At 46.7% G+C, this 17,509-nt stretch overlaps 1 protein-coding gene across 1 annotated transcript in view; it reads right to left on the reverse strand.

Moving 5' to 3' along the window:
* The window catches only part of LOC135809695 (uncharacterized), a 93,648-nt gene that overhangs the window by 3,434 nt on the left and 72,705 nt on the right, over positions 1 to 17,509 (reverse strand). Inside the window, exons 34-44 of the mRNA XM_065323108.1 lie at positions 16,939 to 17,052; positions 15,214 to 15,327; positions 14,906 to 15,019; positions 14,203 to 14,319; positions 13,366 to 13,482; positions 12,792 to 12,902; positions 11,654 to 11,767; positions 6,978 to 7,058; positions 6,314 to 6,397; positions 5,281 to 5,512; positions 2,206 to 2,366 (exon numbers count right to left, since the gene is read on the reverse strand). Coding sequence (XP_065179180.1) covers positions 2,206 to 2,366; positions 5,281 to 5,512; positions 6,314 to 6,397; positions 6,978 to 7,058; positions 11,654 to 11,767; positions 12,792 to 12,902; positions 13,366 to 13,482; positions 14,203 to 14,319; positions 14,906 to 15,019; positions 15,214 to 15,327; positions 16,939 to 17,052 — 1,359 coding nt within the window. The remainder of the gene's footprint in view (positions 1 to 2,205; positions 2,367 to 5,280; positions 5,513 to 6,313; positions 6,398 to 6,977; positions 7,059 to 11,653; positions 11,768 to 12,791; positions 12,903 to 13,365; positions 13,483 to 14,202; positions 14,320 to 14,905; positions 15,020 to 15,213; positions 15,328 to 16,938; positions 17,053 to 17,509) is intronic.

The raw sequence follows: 17,509 nt of genomic DNA on the forward strand, positions 1-17,509 counted from the left end.
TGTATCGAAGCAAGCACAGGATGACCCCGCTTGGAGCCGCTAGCTGGCTCGCAGCCGAGCCGCCAAAAGACTCTGCATGGAGCCGCCAAATGACTCTGAGTACAGCCGCCAAATGCTAAATATAGGTATGCCGAAAACCAGTTGAGAGCGTTACATTCACGTTTGCACCAGAAACGTGAGTTGAGGTAGAGGGTGGGAATAAATGTTCTGCAAGTTGCAAGCTCGAAAGTCAAAACAGCAATGACAATGCAAGAGACTTTGCGCTGGATTTTGAAGGATGCATACCCGCGTGACTTGTGCATGCGCACAAATTGGGTCAGCTCGCTGGGCTAGCTGCTAACTTGTGTTAGGCCCCGGTCACACCGAAACAAGCCACTTTGGGCTTGTTATCGCTGGCGCTCAGCTAGCTTGCGTGGTCCCCGTGACGCGGTCACACCAGACCTTGAGTGCAAAGCTTGAATGGCTTGTTTTTCTTACCCGCCAAATTTTGAATATCTCGAAACACACCAATGTTTGCAAGAAACAGGAAAGCAGAACGTTCGCGATCTAAAACTGTACTTGTTCTAGTGTTCAGTTTTGATGAAGAAGCAAAGGAAGCCCGGGTTCTGAATTGCGAAGTCGGGCTCTTTTTATTTGTTCGGTGTGCATGGACGCGATGGTTCGGGTGGTGTTTCCTGATGTCGAGCTTTCTGCCCCGCCGGTTGCCGTTCTTCAACTCAGTTGCAATCCACTCTCTTCTTCGTACCCGGCTTTCTTCATGAATTCGGTCGTGAGTGTGGTGCCTTGTCTTGGCCTCAAACCACAGCTCCAACAATCTACGCAGCAGTCTAGAGGCACAGCGGCAGAAATCGATGGTCGTCGGACAAAATCCAAATCAAACGGTTCCACGGACACAAGAAAGAACATCAATATCAGTTCATCATGTCAACTAGCTACATGGTGTGCTCCAAGCGCACTCAAATAATTTTTTGAATTTCGGCTTTCAGCCGCTTGTACAAGCTGTGGCTGAAACAAGCCGGAAAAAAACGGAGAGTCAGCCACGGCTGAAAGTCGCTTGTAGTTGTAGTTGTAGGACATTTTTCAGCCATTTCCATGGTAATAGTGACGTAAACAAGCGCTTTTTTCGGCTGAACGGCTGAATCGAGCTCGGTGTGACCGCGGCCTTAGCATGCTAACGCTCAATTATTGTGCTTGTGCATCATCACACTAGCACATTATGTAGCATGGTACTATTTTCCATGAAAGGGAAGAATCAGTTTTTTCAGTGCCCACCAAAGACTATGCAGCATAACATTGCAAGTAATAACACATGCATGTGGAAAAGAAATGACTGCCTACTGAACTGGTATTGCCATGGCAACCAGAGCACATCGAGTTATGTACTGTAGCAAGAAGGACCCATGAGTGTGTGTGATCCCCGGTAGCCCAATCGGTAGGGCACTGTCGCGGAAAGACAGGGGTGCTGGGTTCAAATCCCGCTCGTGGATCCTTCTTTTGCAACATTGGCGCCTGGCAATGGCTCGAACCCACGACCCATCGTACCCCCCCCCCCCCCCCCCCCGCAAGTAGGTACGACGTGAGGACACAGCCTGTTGGGGCGGGGAGCAGTGTAGCAAGAAGGACCCATGAGTGTGTGTGATCCCCGGTAGCCTAATCGGTAGGGCACTGTCCCGGAAAGACAGGGGTGCTGGGTTCGAATCCCGCTCGTGGATCCTTCTTTTGCAACAGTACTATGCATGAGCACTCCAAGCTCCCCTGATGGGACCATGTATGAGCACTCCAAGCTCCCCTGATGGACCCAAGGTGGACTAAGAAAGTTGAAGATGCCGGCTCCGGAGATTGCATAGGACATATCAGGATGTTCATCAGCCTCTTGAGCATGAACGAAATACCCATCCCACTGTCTACTCGTATACGCATGGAGTACATGCAATTCCATTTGTCTGGTTTATGACAACCAGCTACAGTATTAACAGCTGTACAGTGTATATACGTTATACCTTTTTACACTGAACTTCAAGGGCAAAGAAGAGGGAGCGACTTATAATCGAGGGTGAACACCTACTTATGTGAATAAAATTAAACAGTATGGTTGAGACCTGAGAATGGGGATGAGACTTATAAGCCGGGAAATGCGGTAACTGACAGGAGTTGCAATAAGTCAGTGCTTTGGTACTGTCCTCACAAAAATCCAATAACTCTTACCGGATTGCCGCTGACAATGAATGCTCCTATTGTTGCAATTCTGTCTAGACCACTGAAGGAGAGTACGCTCGGGTTTGAGCTGACGCTTATACCGTCGGCCGTTGCCAGACAAGCCAGCCCAGTCATGTCAGTGATACCAGTGTTTTGCAAGGTCAGAGTATCTGAACAAACCAAAAAAATACATAACACTTCATTGCCGCATCAGCACAAGTAGTGCCAATATACTGGCGACTGGACGCATTACGAATTCGGATAGCAACTTTTTTAACGTGTTACTGTCACACCAAGGTTCAACTCGAGTGATGGGAACGCGCCCAAGCAGGCTGTAAGCTGTACCCTGCACTGGGCCTGCAGGCTCGGTGACCAGGTGACTTGTGCCCGCATGAGCACGTGACCGCTTATTCAACTATGTTCAGTTGGGAATACGGGCCGAATGCTGCATCGCAGCTTTCTCGGACCAAAACCAGTCAACTCAGCGCCTGAAAGACTACAACATATGGGCCAATCGCGGTCATCCGTGCTTTTATAAGAACGAAATGGCGCTTTTAGTGACATTTTGCACACAAATCCCCAGCTAGTAGGGCACAGTCACCCAGTTTCAGTGGAAGTGCGCGTCGTTCGATTGGGAATAAAGGAGGAGCGGAGCGTCTCAGCATTCGACTCAGCACCTCGAAGACTACAACTGGTGAACATTTGATTTGGGGCTTCAGGGGAAGTTAAGCCTAAAATCAAAATTTCACCAGTTGTAGTCTTCGGGGTGCTGAGTCGAATGGTCTTGGTCCGACGAAGCCGAGACGCTCCCTTCCTTCTTTCTTCCCAATCGAACTAGCACACTTCCACTGAAACTGGGTGACTGCGCCCTACTAGATGGGGATTTGTATGCAAAATGTCACTAAAAGCGCCATTTCGTTCTTATAAAAGCACCGGGTGACCGCGATTGGCCCATATGTCGTAGTCTTTTGGACGCTGAGTTGACTGGTTTTGGTCCGAAAAGGTTGCGATGCAGCATTCGGCCCTTATTCCCAATCGAACATTGCTGAGCAAGTGGTCACGTGCTCATGCGTCCACCAGTCACCTGGTCACCGTGCCTGCAGGCCACAACTTACAACATGTTTGGGTGAGTTTCTGTCACTCGAGTTGAACCTTTGATTTGAACCTTGGTGTGAAAGTTGTCGCCTGCTGGCGTGGTGACGAGGTGACTGGTGTACGCAGGAGCACGTGACCGCTTGTTCAACCATGTTCGATTGGGAATAAGGGCCGAACGCTGCATTGCAGGCTTTTTTGGACCAAAACCATTCGAAGCAGTGTCCAAAAGACTACAACATATTATGGGCCAATTGCGGTCATCCATGCTTTTATAAGAACGAAATGGCCCTTTTAGTGACATTTTGCATACAATTCCCCATCTAGTAGGGCGCAGTCACCCAGCTTCGGTGGAAGTGCGCGAGTTCGATTGGGAATAAAGGAGGAAGGGAGCATCTTAGCTTCGTCGGACCAAGACCATTCGATTCAGCACCCCGAAGACTACAACTGGTGAAATTTTGATTTTAGGCTTAACTTCCCTTTCACCCATGCAAAATGGACCCTTTGAAGCAAACTGCTATCGTTCACCATCCTGCCAGGGAGGATGTAAATCAGCACACTCGTGCAGTCATGGGCAACATCCTAGGTATGCCATGTTGCTTATGTGAGGGCATCTGCTATACAGAACGTCAGCTGATTCTCCTGTACATTGTTGTTCGTAATACATGCATTACATGCATTGCCCAAAACCAAACTGAAAGAGAAAAAAAACTTATTCGAGGAGGGCCTCCATGATTCTTAAAACATTGCTCAAGAAATGTGAGAGAGATCAGGCTTAGAGAGGGTCGAATGCAGTTTAATGTCCATTCGTGCTGCACTGTTTTCACGGTAGTTGTGGCTGAGTCACTAAGGTGGTCTCCTCTAGTGTAGTGACCACCATACCAGTCTCACCGCTATGTAAATACGACAGGTCAATGCCCGGACTACGTGTTACAATAGATAACACTGCACCAATGGACTTCAAGGTTGATGGTTATGGAAACACCAAAGCGGGGAACAGTCGACGTTTTTGCTGCTATGAGACGTGGCTTGTGTTCGCCCTTGTTGCGCTTACCTTGCCTCCTTTGGTCTTTCCTTGGCCATGAAACTTCAGAACTAGAAGGTGTTTGGTTTGCGCATTGGAGGTGTGTTGGTGCTAGATGTAACGTTGTTGAATGACTCGGTACATGTCGGTTTGGTGCCTAGTGGGTATAGCTTTCTGACTGTTTACTCTGATTTTAGAAATGTTAGGTGCTCACTATTTTCGGTTCGAGGGTAAAAGGCCAGGTCAGGTGAACAGAAATTTTAAGTACAGAGAAGCAGTTCCCCATTGTATTAGGCGTGTTAGTGTTTGTTCGGTGTATTGAAATTTCAGGTATGAAACAGATGCACCGAATGTACCAAAAATAAATGTACACCGAAAATTTGTGCAATTACAGAATATACAGTGAAAGCTGTGTAAGGCGACCCCTCAAGGGACGAGAAAAAGTGGTCGCCGTGGCCAGGTGGTCTTCTTATCCAGGTTCAGCGGGTCACATCACCATATCCACATGTGATACATCATTTTGATCAGTGTATCACAGTGCACACACCTATGCTACTCTAGCACGACTCATGTGCCTGGGTCCTCAGACCTGTCAAATGTTGTCCATGCACCATGTACATTACATCTACACTTCCTGCACGGATGTGTAGATCTACCATGCAAGGTGCACCATGCAATGCATACATTTACATGTACTAGCACTATGCAACGCCAATGCCTACATTTACATGTACTAGCACTATGCAACGCGGTCGTGGGTGGGCGGTCGTCGGTCGCGTTGAGTGAGTGGTCGGCTTATCCGAGCTGTTTCGAATGTGAATGCGTCCGTGACAAGGACAAGTGGTCGCCATAGTCAAGTGGTCGCCGTTACAGGTTTACTGTACCTAGTAGCAGTGGTGGACAGTTCCCCATAATGCGTGTCCCCCCCCCGCCCCCCGCCTTAACATATCCTTAATTAACTAACTTACTAGTCACAGTTCCAAGGTTGTTCAGTCCTGCCAGACTTGCGAGAGCGGGGTTGTCTACTAAGGTTACTGTTGATATAGTAATCGAGCACGCTTCTACAGCAGGATTGAATATTTGAGAGATATCTTCCAGTAGGGGGTTGTTCTCAACCACCAGCGAGGTCAGCGCGGTCAGAGCCTGCAATCCATTGAAGTTGACGATTCTGGTACTTCGAATGATTAAATTGCCAATAGACTGGGCAAATACATCAGAAACAGACACAGAGAAGCTCACACTCAAATTTGCCAATATTACAACTGCGCTGCGAAGCACACACCTTTCATGTGAAGCTGACGGTGTTCCTCACCGAATACCCATTTCTGACCATTGCCTGCTATTTTCACGATTTTCCAAAGTAGGATTGAACAAAAATATATACATGTGAGAGTAACGATGATACAATAAACTACTCAACTACATTTGAAATGTGCTGCAGACTACAAACAGGCAAGGAATTGAATGCTTTGTCTTGCATTTGCTTTTTGAACCCTGGTGGACCCTGCTGGTTACATAGCGATCTCACACTTCTGAAACACTACAGTAAGATCGGGCGCCGAAGAACACCTCGCCGAAGAACACCCAGGCTGGAAAACCGGCAAAATTTAAGAACAGTCCAGGCTAGAATTATCAGATTTAAGAACACTTTTAAAATTTGGAATTTCCACATGAGTGCACATTTCCACATGAGTGCAGTATTTAACTGATTGGCTTTGAGTCATGTATGGAGGTGAGTACATGTCATGTACACGTGTAAACAGTAACTGCTACATGTACAGTCATTCCCATTTACGACACCCACTAGTTTAGAAGTACTACATAATAAGTCATTGCACTACATGTACATGACAAACGTCATGACGTCACTCGACTCGCAGCGCGCGTGTGAATAAGAACGGTCTGGCTAGAATCAAAAATTTAAGAACTTTCCTAGGCTGCGCTCGAGCCCCTGCGTTCTTCGGCGCCCGATCTTACTGTATGATTGATTGTCTAACTCACCGTTACTCTATTGAGGGCATTGATGTTGTTAATTGTGCAGCTTTCGTCGGGTGACTCGCATTCAAGGGTAAGCCGGCCAGAAATCTGAAAAAATAGATCCATGTTACAGAATAGAAAGAATTTTTCAAACAAATTGTTGGCCAACACGCCAAACATCGCACCATTATTCTTAACGGTGAGAGGACAATCATTTGAAATTAAGAGGAGGAACTGAATCGAAATGTGCTTACCAGCACGTTATTAAATCTATTCAGTATCAACAGTGGACACAAGAGCCAACAGTAGAAATAGTAAAGGAGGAAATAGTAGTAAAGAAACTATAGACAATGATTCAAACAGGTGTTCTATCAAAACCGAGTGGGATTAGTTATTTTTCAAAGTCTTTGTTAGTAGGGACTCTACAATGTATTAGAAATCAGGTTGAACACAAGAATTGAATTTTAAGATTCTCATACATCTTCTAACCCCGCTAGCTATCCCATTGTTATTTTTCTACCTGTCTGCTGATCAAGACTTCGCAAAAAAAATTCAGCAGTATGCTGCAGTAAATCCAGCTTTTATGCAAAATGCCGTAAATCGGAAGAAGGTTACGTTTTTCAGTAGATTGGTGCTTTTGGTGCCTTGTCCAAACTCAAAGGCACAATATCTCACACAAAATACTCACACTGGTACATATCGATAGTGCGTCGATTCCAGCCTGGGTGCCTATATCGGACCCATCGCACGGCATGCCAGTTGAAATATTCTAAAATCACAGAGCAGTAATACAATTATTATTGCGATCGTGTACTGACTGATATGCTACACATGCTGCACATGAAAGACATTTTGTCCACCAGAGATCCTTCACCAAACCAAAAACAATCCCCAATAAACGTTAGCAAGAGTGACGAAGAAATCTGTGCTTTGGGGGGGGGGGGAGTGAATTCACTGGACACAAAAATCAATTCAATCAATGATGCGCTGCAAGCCCAGGCTCACGCTAGTGGCAGTCAATTACTTTGACTTTGTTGATGGGCAGGTGCATATATATACGATGACTCGGTCACACTGCCCTGTTATCGCCTCTATTCTCACCTATTTCCGTCAACTCTCACTAACAACTCAATACCACTGTCCCAATGCCACGTCTTCACTTCACACATATGCACTAACTTCCACACTAGCATCAAATATGCGGCTGTCTGATGATCGCTGAAATGCGTGAAACTTAAAGTTACAGCTAAACAGCCTTTTGCCTCTGTTATGTGTGTGTGTGTGTGTGTGTGTGTGTGTGTGTGTTTGCGTCTGTTTGTATGTGTGTGTATGTATGTGTGTGTGCACACAAGTGTGCTGTCGTCCGGCGAAATTACTGGTCAGTCGGCGACACGCATTTTTCACAAAAATTTGCGTTTCACGCGCTGGGAGAGTATGCGTATACTCGAGTCTCATCCTGAGCACGTTTTTTTCTTCTTTTTTTTCAGCTCCAGTATAGCTGTATTTTTCATTGCAAAGCCGTCCTCGATTGTTGTGTTCGTTGTTCAAACGAAGTGGACATTCAATCATGAAGGCAGAGGACATAGGAGCCTGATTGGAGTTTCTCGTGGCATAGGACGGCCACACACAGAGACACTTTGAGATTTTCTGAATATAAAATACCGTACGCACGATGCTGAGATCAATTTGTGCGATATCAAATTGTTTGTGATCTACCACATCGAGCAGAACGGGATCCAAACACAAGCTCACCGACGGTTAGGCTGCCGACCTGACTGGACAAGTGATCCCTGGCTTCACCAGACGCCAGAAGTCGGACACCATGTCCTTTGCCGCGACGTCCGTCTCCAAAAAGAACTCCATCTTCGTCGTGAAAAGGCTTGAAATACTCCATATTCAACCGAGATTCGCGGTCTCACCCTTTCTCAGATAGAATCATTTGTTGTTGTACCAGTTGCAGGGCAGATCCCCGCCACTACTTCAACAGAAGATGGCTCCAAAGCATGCCTGGAACAAGCCATATCGAGGTTGCAAGCCACCCCTCTCAGGACCTTTTTTGAAGAAATTCGAAATTTCAATGGTGGAAGATATACTATGAAGAGAATTTCAAAAAGTATGTTTCGCGGAGCGATCGCTCAACCTACGTCATTCAAACTTTGCAGGATGGTTCAGACGTACATGCTAGGCATGGAACCACAGAAGATGATATCATAGCTGACACACACAGTCACACACACAGCAGATTCGTGTGCACAGATACTAAATTAGTGGACGTCGTCATCTTCTTCCCGCTGATCTCAAATGTACTATGACGTGCTATTTCGCCTGACGGTCCCCGCCACTACTTCAACAGAAGATGGCTCCAAAGCATGCCTGGAACAAGCCATATCGAGGTTGCAAGCCACCCCTCTCAGGACTTTTTTTGAAGAAATTCGAAATTTCAATGGTGGAAGATATACTATGAAGAGAATTTCAAAAAGTATGTTTCGCGGAGCGATCGCTCAACCTACGTCATTCAAACTTTGCAGGATGGTTCAGACGTACATGCTAGGCATGGAACCACAGAAGATGATATCATAGCTGACACACACAGTCACACACACAGCAGATTCGTGTGCACAGATACTAAATTAGTGGACGTCGTCATCTTCTTCCCGCTGATCTCAAATGTACTATGACGTGCTATTTCGCCTGACGGTCCGCAGGCTGTCTGCATTTGTGAACGTGTGTGTGTGTGTGTGTGTGTGTGTGTGTGTGTGTGTGTGTGTGTGTGACCAACAGCCAGTGCATGCCGGAGTATGTGGTGTGATGTGTGCGAAAAAATGAAAAATTGTCAACGCTGCAATCGCTGCTTCATGTCCCGGGCTGGTTTTAACCGCCATAACTGCAACCGTGGAAAACGTCTTGCTCTGCAACCACGGAGGCACGTGATTGACCACCTCAGCAAAACAAATGCAATTTTGCAGCGTAGCTGTGCCATCACAACAGCGTACTGGAGGTCACTATGCTTGTTAACCACCAGCTGAACAATGTTCTTCAATGCACGAGAGCACTCCGTGCCACATACGCCGTTTGTCGAAAATACGAGCGGAGTGAATGACCCCCTCTCGACATCGACAACACGCTGAAGATAGGCCCGCTTCTTCTGATGTTCATTCCGGGAAATCTGTGCAAGGACTTCCTGTCGCGACAGCAAAGACGCCGAGGGGTGAGTAACCCTCACATCAAAGAATGCATCTTGCTGTGGCGACCAAAAGCCCCTTGCACGGATATCCAATCAAGCCTCTGCAGCACGATTAGCGGTAGCGCCGTGAAGTTGTTCACCGTCCAACGGCAAAACGGTGGCTCTGTTTGAACATCCGGGATGGCAGAAGTCATCACCTCCACCAGCACATCACGAAGCTCATTGTGTCACAGACTTGGGTAGCCCCCTGTAGGGCATGTCAATGCATGGTCGACAGACATGTCTCTACCACACACACAAGTTGGTGGGAGGCCGACAATACTCCAGCCATAGCGCAGGGCGAGACCATCCCGGAAACATGCTTTATTTAGTGCAAAGCCGTTCACAGCCAGAGGCTCAGCCGTTAGCCAACTGGAAACGCCAGCATCAGAAGCAATCTCCAACAGCACCCGCTGACATGGGCTGAGCTCAGGACGCAAAGCAACCTGAGCCTCCTTAGCCGCAGTAGCCATTCTCCGACGTTCGGCATTTCGCAATGCCATTACCTCCGCCTGCAAATCAACCGGAGCAATGTCAGCATCAGGGCGACGAAGCAAATCAATCACCGGCCGTGCCGAGGCCATACTGGAGGTCCACTGATGCACTGCATGAGGCCCAATGGCAGGAATTGAGAGACCACCGGACTTGACGGGCAAGCCGATGAGACTCCGCTCAACGGTGGACATATTCTTTTGACCAGTGATTGCTGGTATCAAGTTGTTGTCAATCACATTATCTAGCCTGCCGAAAGCATCCGGCTCCGGCAAGCCATGCGAACACATATGGTAGCGCCAACGCGACCTCAATCCGCGGGAGAAGACAGAATACGCAGCATGTGGCTGGGTTTCCGCCAGAGTGGAGAGAGTACCTCCCTCCCTGCACCATACGGAAACATGACGACACAGGCTCTCCTGTACGAATTCCTTCTCACCAATGGCCCCACCAAGATAGCGAACACCATTGGTTAGCACACGTATACCCGTAGGGTCGAACAGCTCTTGGGCTTCAGACTCCAGGGTGGGTTTCACCAGCAGAACTGTCTTAGCAGCATTAGGGTAATATCCATACTTCGGGCCAATCTCCTCGATGGACTTCCAAAACGAATGCACGGCCGCCAATCTACCACCAGACTCGCCATCATCCGCGTACCAGCATTGGTTCACATCAGGGTGCTGCTCACGGAGTTTACAAATCATAGGAGCCACCGCAAGAGCAAACATGGCCATGGCCAGAGGGTCTCCCTGACAAGTTCCCTCGCGCGAGTACAATACTACGCCACCAGGAAGAAATAGTGGAATATCCGCACCATGTGTATTACGACAAATGTTTTCCATCGGTGGACACACACATGCGATATTATGCAAGGCGGCCTTCCTGTTGATTGCGTTAAAGGCATTAGATGCATCGATGAGTAAGATTGCATCAGTGTCATCGGCGAGATATTGTTCCTGGACGGCACGCACAGCCGCCTCACAAGCTGCCGGCACACCAACACACAGCTGATGAGGGATCACGGCTGTCGCAATATCAGACGATATACACTGCAACACAGCCTTAGCGATGATCCGGCGAGCGACTTCCCCCACCGCAATCGGGCGCACACCTGGTCTCTTGTCCAATGCCACGAGCCGTGCCGCAACAAAAGCCGACAGAGAAGTAGTAGTAGTAGTAGTAGTAGTAGTAGTAGTAGTAGTAGTAGTGTGTGTGTGTGTGTGTGTGTGTGTGTGTGTGTGTGTGTGTGTGTGTGTGTGTGTGTGTGTGTGTGTGTGTGTGTGTGTGTGTGTACTGTCTTAGGGCATGCAAAAGTAATATAATCTGCTTTTGAATTAAGTTCTTATTGTATGCACCACCACACGTCTAGCTGGTGTTTGCCCCTAAAATAACTACAAAACAACAATCAAACACATGCCTCTCCCCCCCCCCCCCCCCCCCCTATATTCTTCACGCACAGATAAGACTCTGATTTATGCATATTTCACCACAGCCCCTACGACCTGTTTGCTCTCAATTCTCTTGTTTTGCGAAGAACAGAGTTTAACCTCTGCCCCGAGTGTTAGCTCACTGTCTATTTATTGGGTTGCGGAAACCTATTGGGCTGTTCCTTGAGAGGAGAAGTGCCAACTGGCAAATGCACCACTCACCTGACATCTGTCACCTGTGAATCCAGCTGCGCATAAGCAGACAAAGCTGGCTATTTGATCCTGGCAGGTGCCATTGTTCATACACGGTTCACTCATGCAATCGTTGATATCGGTCTGAAAGCAAATCAGAGTGTAGAGATCAGATCACAGATAAGTTGGGAATCTGGGATTTCGTTGACTAGCTTCTAGAAAGTGTTAGGGGAAACACGCTACGTCTGAGTTCGCAAGCTTTAATAACTTCTCCGTTTACGAAAATTTTAGTGAATGTGCATGTACTTATAAAAATATGATGGCCATCTTCGCTTTCTTCGGGGTCGACTGATATTTAGCCAAAATTCCAAGCGAAGCTGCCCTAAATAGACAGGAAGTACATTGTTATGTCATGCTCGACTTTTCCATCTCGAGTAAGTTTTGTTTTTTCACGGCTGAGCGTAGCAAAATAGCGCAAAAACGTATTTTTCACTCACAAAATTAACATTTTCGTGCATTTGCATGTGCTCTTGTACTGCGCAAGTCCGTTGAACCTGCCATCGTGGTCTTTTGTTTTCCTCGTGCTAGTTGAAGTTGCCCGCCTACCCACCCCGATGTAATGGGTGTCGTCCGTTGTTCTTCTTCATAATGCCGATGCGTGTGGCATATGACATATCCCGATTCTTGTTTCTCTCTATTCTTGGGTCTGACTGCCAGGGCAGTGGGGCAGGCAGTAATGACATAATGTTTTTTTGGCCGAAAGGCGTGTTTTTCCTCTAGCCCGGTTGACCGGTTGTGGCTAGGAATGTACGGAGTCATTGTTTTCAGGCGCTCCCCTGCTGCCCAGTCACCCATGTTCACCACTGACCATGCTGTTTCTCATGATTTAGCGGCCCTTTCTCCCGCATGCTGGCAGTTCTTTGACCGATTTTAAATAGATTGTTTTTTTCCGCTATTTATCTATCATGTGGCTGCGAGCGTGGTTTTCTTCTACTCATTTCTGGAAAACCACTACAGTTGTGAGTGTGATTGCTCTGGTAGACCACTACCCCATGTACTGAACAGTAGTTTTGTGGGTGAAAACAATAGGTTTGTTTAGTGACAGTTCCCCTTTAACTATTCTGCTTCCCCTTCAAGGTGTGAGAAAGTACCACAATGAATCACATACCTCACAGAGAGTACCAGTAAATCCATCGTTGCAGTTGCACATAAAGCCATTTAGCTGGTCGACACACTCGCCATTCTCACACGGGTTCGAATCACACTCGTTGATTTCAGTCTGGAAAAGGAGCAATCGCATTGTTTCACTTGTCAGACCTCCAGCAAAATACCCCCATTTTACAAGACACAGATATTTTCGAGATTACCATCATAGTCGCGTGCAAGTATTTCACACGTTGATTATCAAAATCCTGAACAGATCCTTTAAGGCTGCCGTCCAGTGGGGGATCCAGGCGTCAATTGGCATATCAGTTCTTCTAAAGAAGAACACTAACATCTTAGTAACACTCATAATTTTTCTGCGTGACGCTGTCGCTTGGACGTGGGTCTCATGGTACAGCATGAGCCGAAGCATCATCTAGCTAGTCTTTTATGTCGGTCAAGCAGGAATTAAAAGAGACAAAGTGTGGAAGCTTGGATTTCACCTATACAAACTTTGGGTGAGAAATGCAGAGACTACGTCCCACTATGGTCATGGTGAAAGATGTGTGAGACGCAATCATCAGTAGTGTCAGTCTTACCTGACACAGAGGTCCTGTCAAGCCACTGGCACATGTACACGAGAAGCCATCGACAAGATCAACACAGGTGGAACCTTCTCCGCACTGATTGTTATCTAAACAATCGTCAATGTCAGTCTGCAGTCACAAAATACACACACGCATGCACGCACGCACACACACGCACGCATGCACGCACACACGCACGCACGCACGCACACACACTCACACGCATGTGTGCACACACACACACACACACACGCACACACACACAGATGCACACACACACACACACATACACACACAATCATATTCACACATACACACACACACACATACACACACACACCATCATTATACACACACATACAAGCATTCACATGCGTCCTCTGGCTGACCCCAGTCACATCAGCAACACAAGTCCAAGTTGTCGTAGATATTTGTACAAAGCTATTCTTCTACACAGATATTTGGGTCATATAGATTCTGAGATCTCATTAATGAAATTTGAACTAAACCAATAACATGATCTGGCACATTGTTTCTATTCATGTCTGAATTCACTATACTAATCTGTAATGGCAGTCTGATTCATTCAGTGGTCATTCAATGTCTTACTCCATTTCTAGAATTTAGAAAGAGAGAGATATGGCTCTAGCAGGACAAGATCCGTGTGCTGGTGCTAATAGTGACACCAATGTACTCTGTTATCTTCAGTACTTGCTCCAACAGCAAAGTCGTTGGCTGGGCAATGTAGCTTGTGTATTTGACCAAAACATTAACCAGTGACCATTGGGTATTACCGCTGCTGCTCATGTGCACTGAGTTACACCGGGTGGTGGAGTTAGGAAAACTCACCATACAAAATTGTCCTGTAAACCCAGCCGCACAATCGCATGTGATCGCTACGCCATCACCCTCCAAACAAGTGCCTCCATTCTGACATATGGTGGGTGTGCAGAAGTTGAGGTCACTCTGAGGGAATAAAAGGATTAAAAGCAGGCATATTGATCGAGGAAGCATTAGATTGGCACTCATAGAACCACTGCAAATAGGATAGCCTGAGGATACCTGACATTGATTGATTGCTGGTGTAGCCCTTTTAAAGTTTCAAGAATACACCATAATGTGTATGACACCTACAGTAGCCACACAAGTTGACTTCTAGGTGTACTAGAATTGTTTCCAAGCCGGCTCACACGTTTACTGACTCAGTGTTGGCCATCGGCACGTAGTTGCAAATAGGAGAAATGATAATTATTATAGTCCAGCAAATAAAATGTTCCAAATATTCAAGGTTTGTGTGGCACTTGGCCCAACCTAATTTTACTCCATCCACAGGAACGCTACCACCCTCAACAATGAGGGTGCAGATTCAGCTCCTAAATTGGCGGGAGGTGAGTAGATCAGGTGCGCCACAAACAGGACAAAGATCTCGAATACATTTGTCTGCATCCATGTTTCCCTCGTGTCAGGCCACGGGCTCCCAGATAATTGTGGGCCATGGGTACAGTAAACACTCAGCAGTGCAAAGAGCTTGGTGAATTGGAACACATCTCACCTCACAGGTTACTCCAGTGAAGCCGCCAGGGCAGAGGCATTCAAACGATCCAATGCCTTCAACACACGTGGCACCATTTTGACATGGCATCGAGTCACACTCGTTCACCTCAGTCTAGAGTAGAACAAAGACAAGCATGGGGGAAACCGGTCACAGTCTTTTGCATCATCACATGAAGAAATTAAATCAGGTTTCGAAAAACCTTACACCCCCAGAATGTTTCTCTCCGCACTTAACAACTAGGCCCGCAGTTCTTGAGACACAGGCATTGCATGGGTGTATTAGCATGCAGGCAGTCATGTACTGACCTGGCAACGATCACCCGTGAATGCAGCGTCACAGTTGCAAGTGAAGGCATTGATTCCATCAATACAAGTGCCACTGTTTTCACACGGCTCCGGTTCGCAGTCGTCAATTTGTGTCTACAGAACAGCAAAGAGTAGGTAGAGAGTAGAGATGATAATTATCAAGTACCAGGAGCACACATAGTGAAGCCATCAGCTGCCATTACCCACCATTCACAAGTGCAACTTTGGCAGATCTCATCTATAATATCTCATTTTTGTATCGCCAACTATGCTGGAGCGAAAACATGGCCCACCTCCAATCCTGGTTCTATCACTGGCTGAGTTCTGCTGTGAGTATTGTAGGAACTGTGAGGCACGACTTGGGTATTCTGCATAAAGGACCTTTGAAGCCGATAGAGGTGTTAGTGGACCTAAGCCGATAGAGGTGTTAGTGGACCTATTCACCACCAATTAGTGGTTACACTAATCCTGATTGTAATACTGCTATCACTTTGGAAAGTTTTATTTCATTTTTTCAGTCTTGGCTTTCTATAATATAGTCAGTCAGTTAGTCAGTCAATCAGTCAGTCTGCCCTAAAAGAGGCTGAGATACCAATCCCCAAATGAATAGGTTGAATTTATAGAAAAGAAAGCAGGACCACGGAACTACAAGTTGAAGAAGATTCAGGACATTATAATTATCAGAACGACCATGAATTCTTATTGCATGGCCTGTGTAAGGCTGGGAAACAACCGCCAAAGCGCTCGATATGCCGTTCCAGAGGTATGTGAAAAAAGTCAAGTTAGGCCACATGCTGCTTCAAGCGTCGTGCTCAGATTTGAATGAGGTATGTACACATATTCCCGGGCGTACAGTCATGTGGGAACCTATTCAGAATGTTACGCAAGTTTGACTCGCTTACGCACACGGGCTCTTGGCAATTTGAAAAATAAGCTGGTGCGAGGGGGGGGGGGGGACCAGACAATATCTGTCGGAATGCTTGCATCACAACTAGGGTGCCGAACTGTAGCATCAGTGTTTCCACTCTGGTGTTTCCACTCTGGTGTTTCGACTCTGGTGGTAGCATCAGTGTTTCGACTCTGGTGGTAGCATCAGTGTTTCCACTCTGGTGGTAGCATCAGTGTTTCGACTCTGGTGGTAGCATCAGTGTTTCGACTCTGGTGGTAGCATCAGTGTTTCCACTCTGGTGGTAGCATCAGTGTTTCGACTCTGGTGGTAGCATCAGTGTTTCGACTCTGGTGGTAGCATCAGTGTTTCCACTCTGGTGGTAGCATCAGTGTTTCGACTCTGGTGGTAGCATCAGTGTTTCCACTCTGGTGGTAGCATCAGTGTTTCCACTCTGGTGGTAGCATCAGTGTTTCCACTCTGGTGGTAGCATCAGTGTTTCCACTCTGGTGGTAGCATCAGTGTTTCCACTCTGGTGGTAGCATCAGTGTTTCCACTCTGGTGGTAGCATCAGTGTTTCCACTCTGGTGGTAGCATCAGTGTTTCCACTCTGGTGGTAGCATCAGTGTTTCGACTCTGGTGGTAGCAAGTATCAGCCTAGAGTGCTCCTCTTGTGACAGACTTTCGGGGAAGCCGATTATTGTAGAAATCTGCCAAGGGAGGCCAAAGTCATGACCTGGAAAATCCAGGAAATTTATTTTGATTGAGGTTAAATTTAGTCTGGTTATATTCTTCAAGTGCAGTTGCCACTGGTTAACATGAGAGGAAGCAGGTCTTACCTCACAGTTCATTCCAGTGAAATCAGGAGCACATGTGCAATTGAAGCCAGCAACTAGGTCAGTGCACGTCGCTCCATTTTCACATGGACCATCCGCACAGTCGTCGATATTGGTCTAAGGGGGAATGAAACACGGAAGAAGGGACAATACGGATTCCATTGGCCGTAATTATAGGCAGGATTACTGTGATATTCTAATCCAACACAATGTTCTGCATCTTTTCTCGCAAGATACATAATTATAACACGTTACATACTACTATGATATTGACTATTTGTAAAGTCGTGCTGCAATGAAGGTTTCGTAACGGATGATTGTTGACAGGTTCGAAATTGACTTATGTGCGTAGCCTGCACAGGTCATACGCAAATCTCTGCAAGTGCAAAACGTCCATGCAGTACATACTGCCTAAGTCAGTGCATTGAACCATCATGAACTGGCTGGATACGTGATATCGCAACAAATCCATAGGATGTTTGCTTTGAACTGTTGCAGAACCGGTAAGTGCAACTACAAACTGTAAGAGTTGGTGGACAAGCCGTTGATTATTCACTCTCATTGTAATATCAAA

This window comes from Sycon ciliatum, chromosome 2, assembly GCF_964019385.1.
Source record: "Sycon ciliatum chromosome 2, ocSycCili1.1, whole genome shotgun sequence".
NCBI lineage: Eukaryota > Metazoa > Porifera > Calcarea > Leucosolenida > Sycettidae > Sycon > Sycon ciliatum.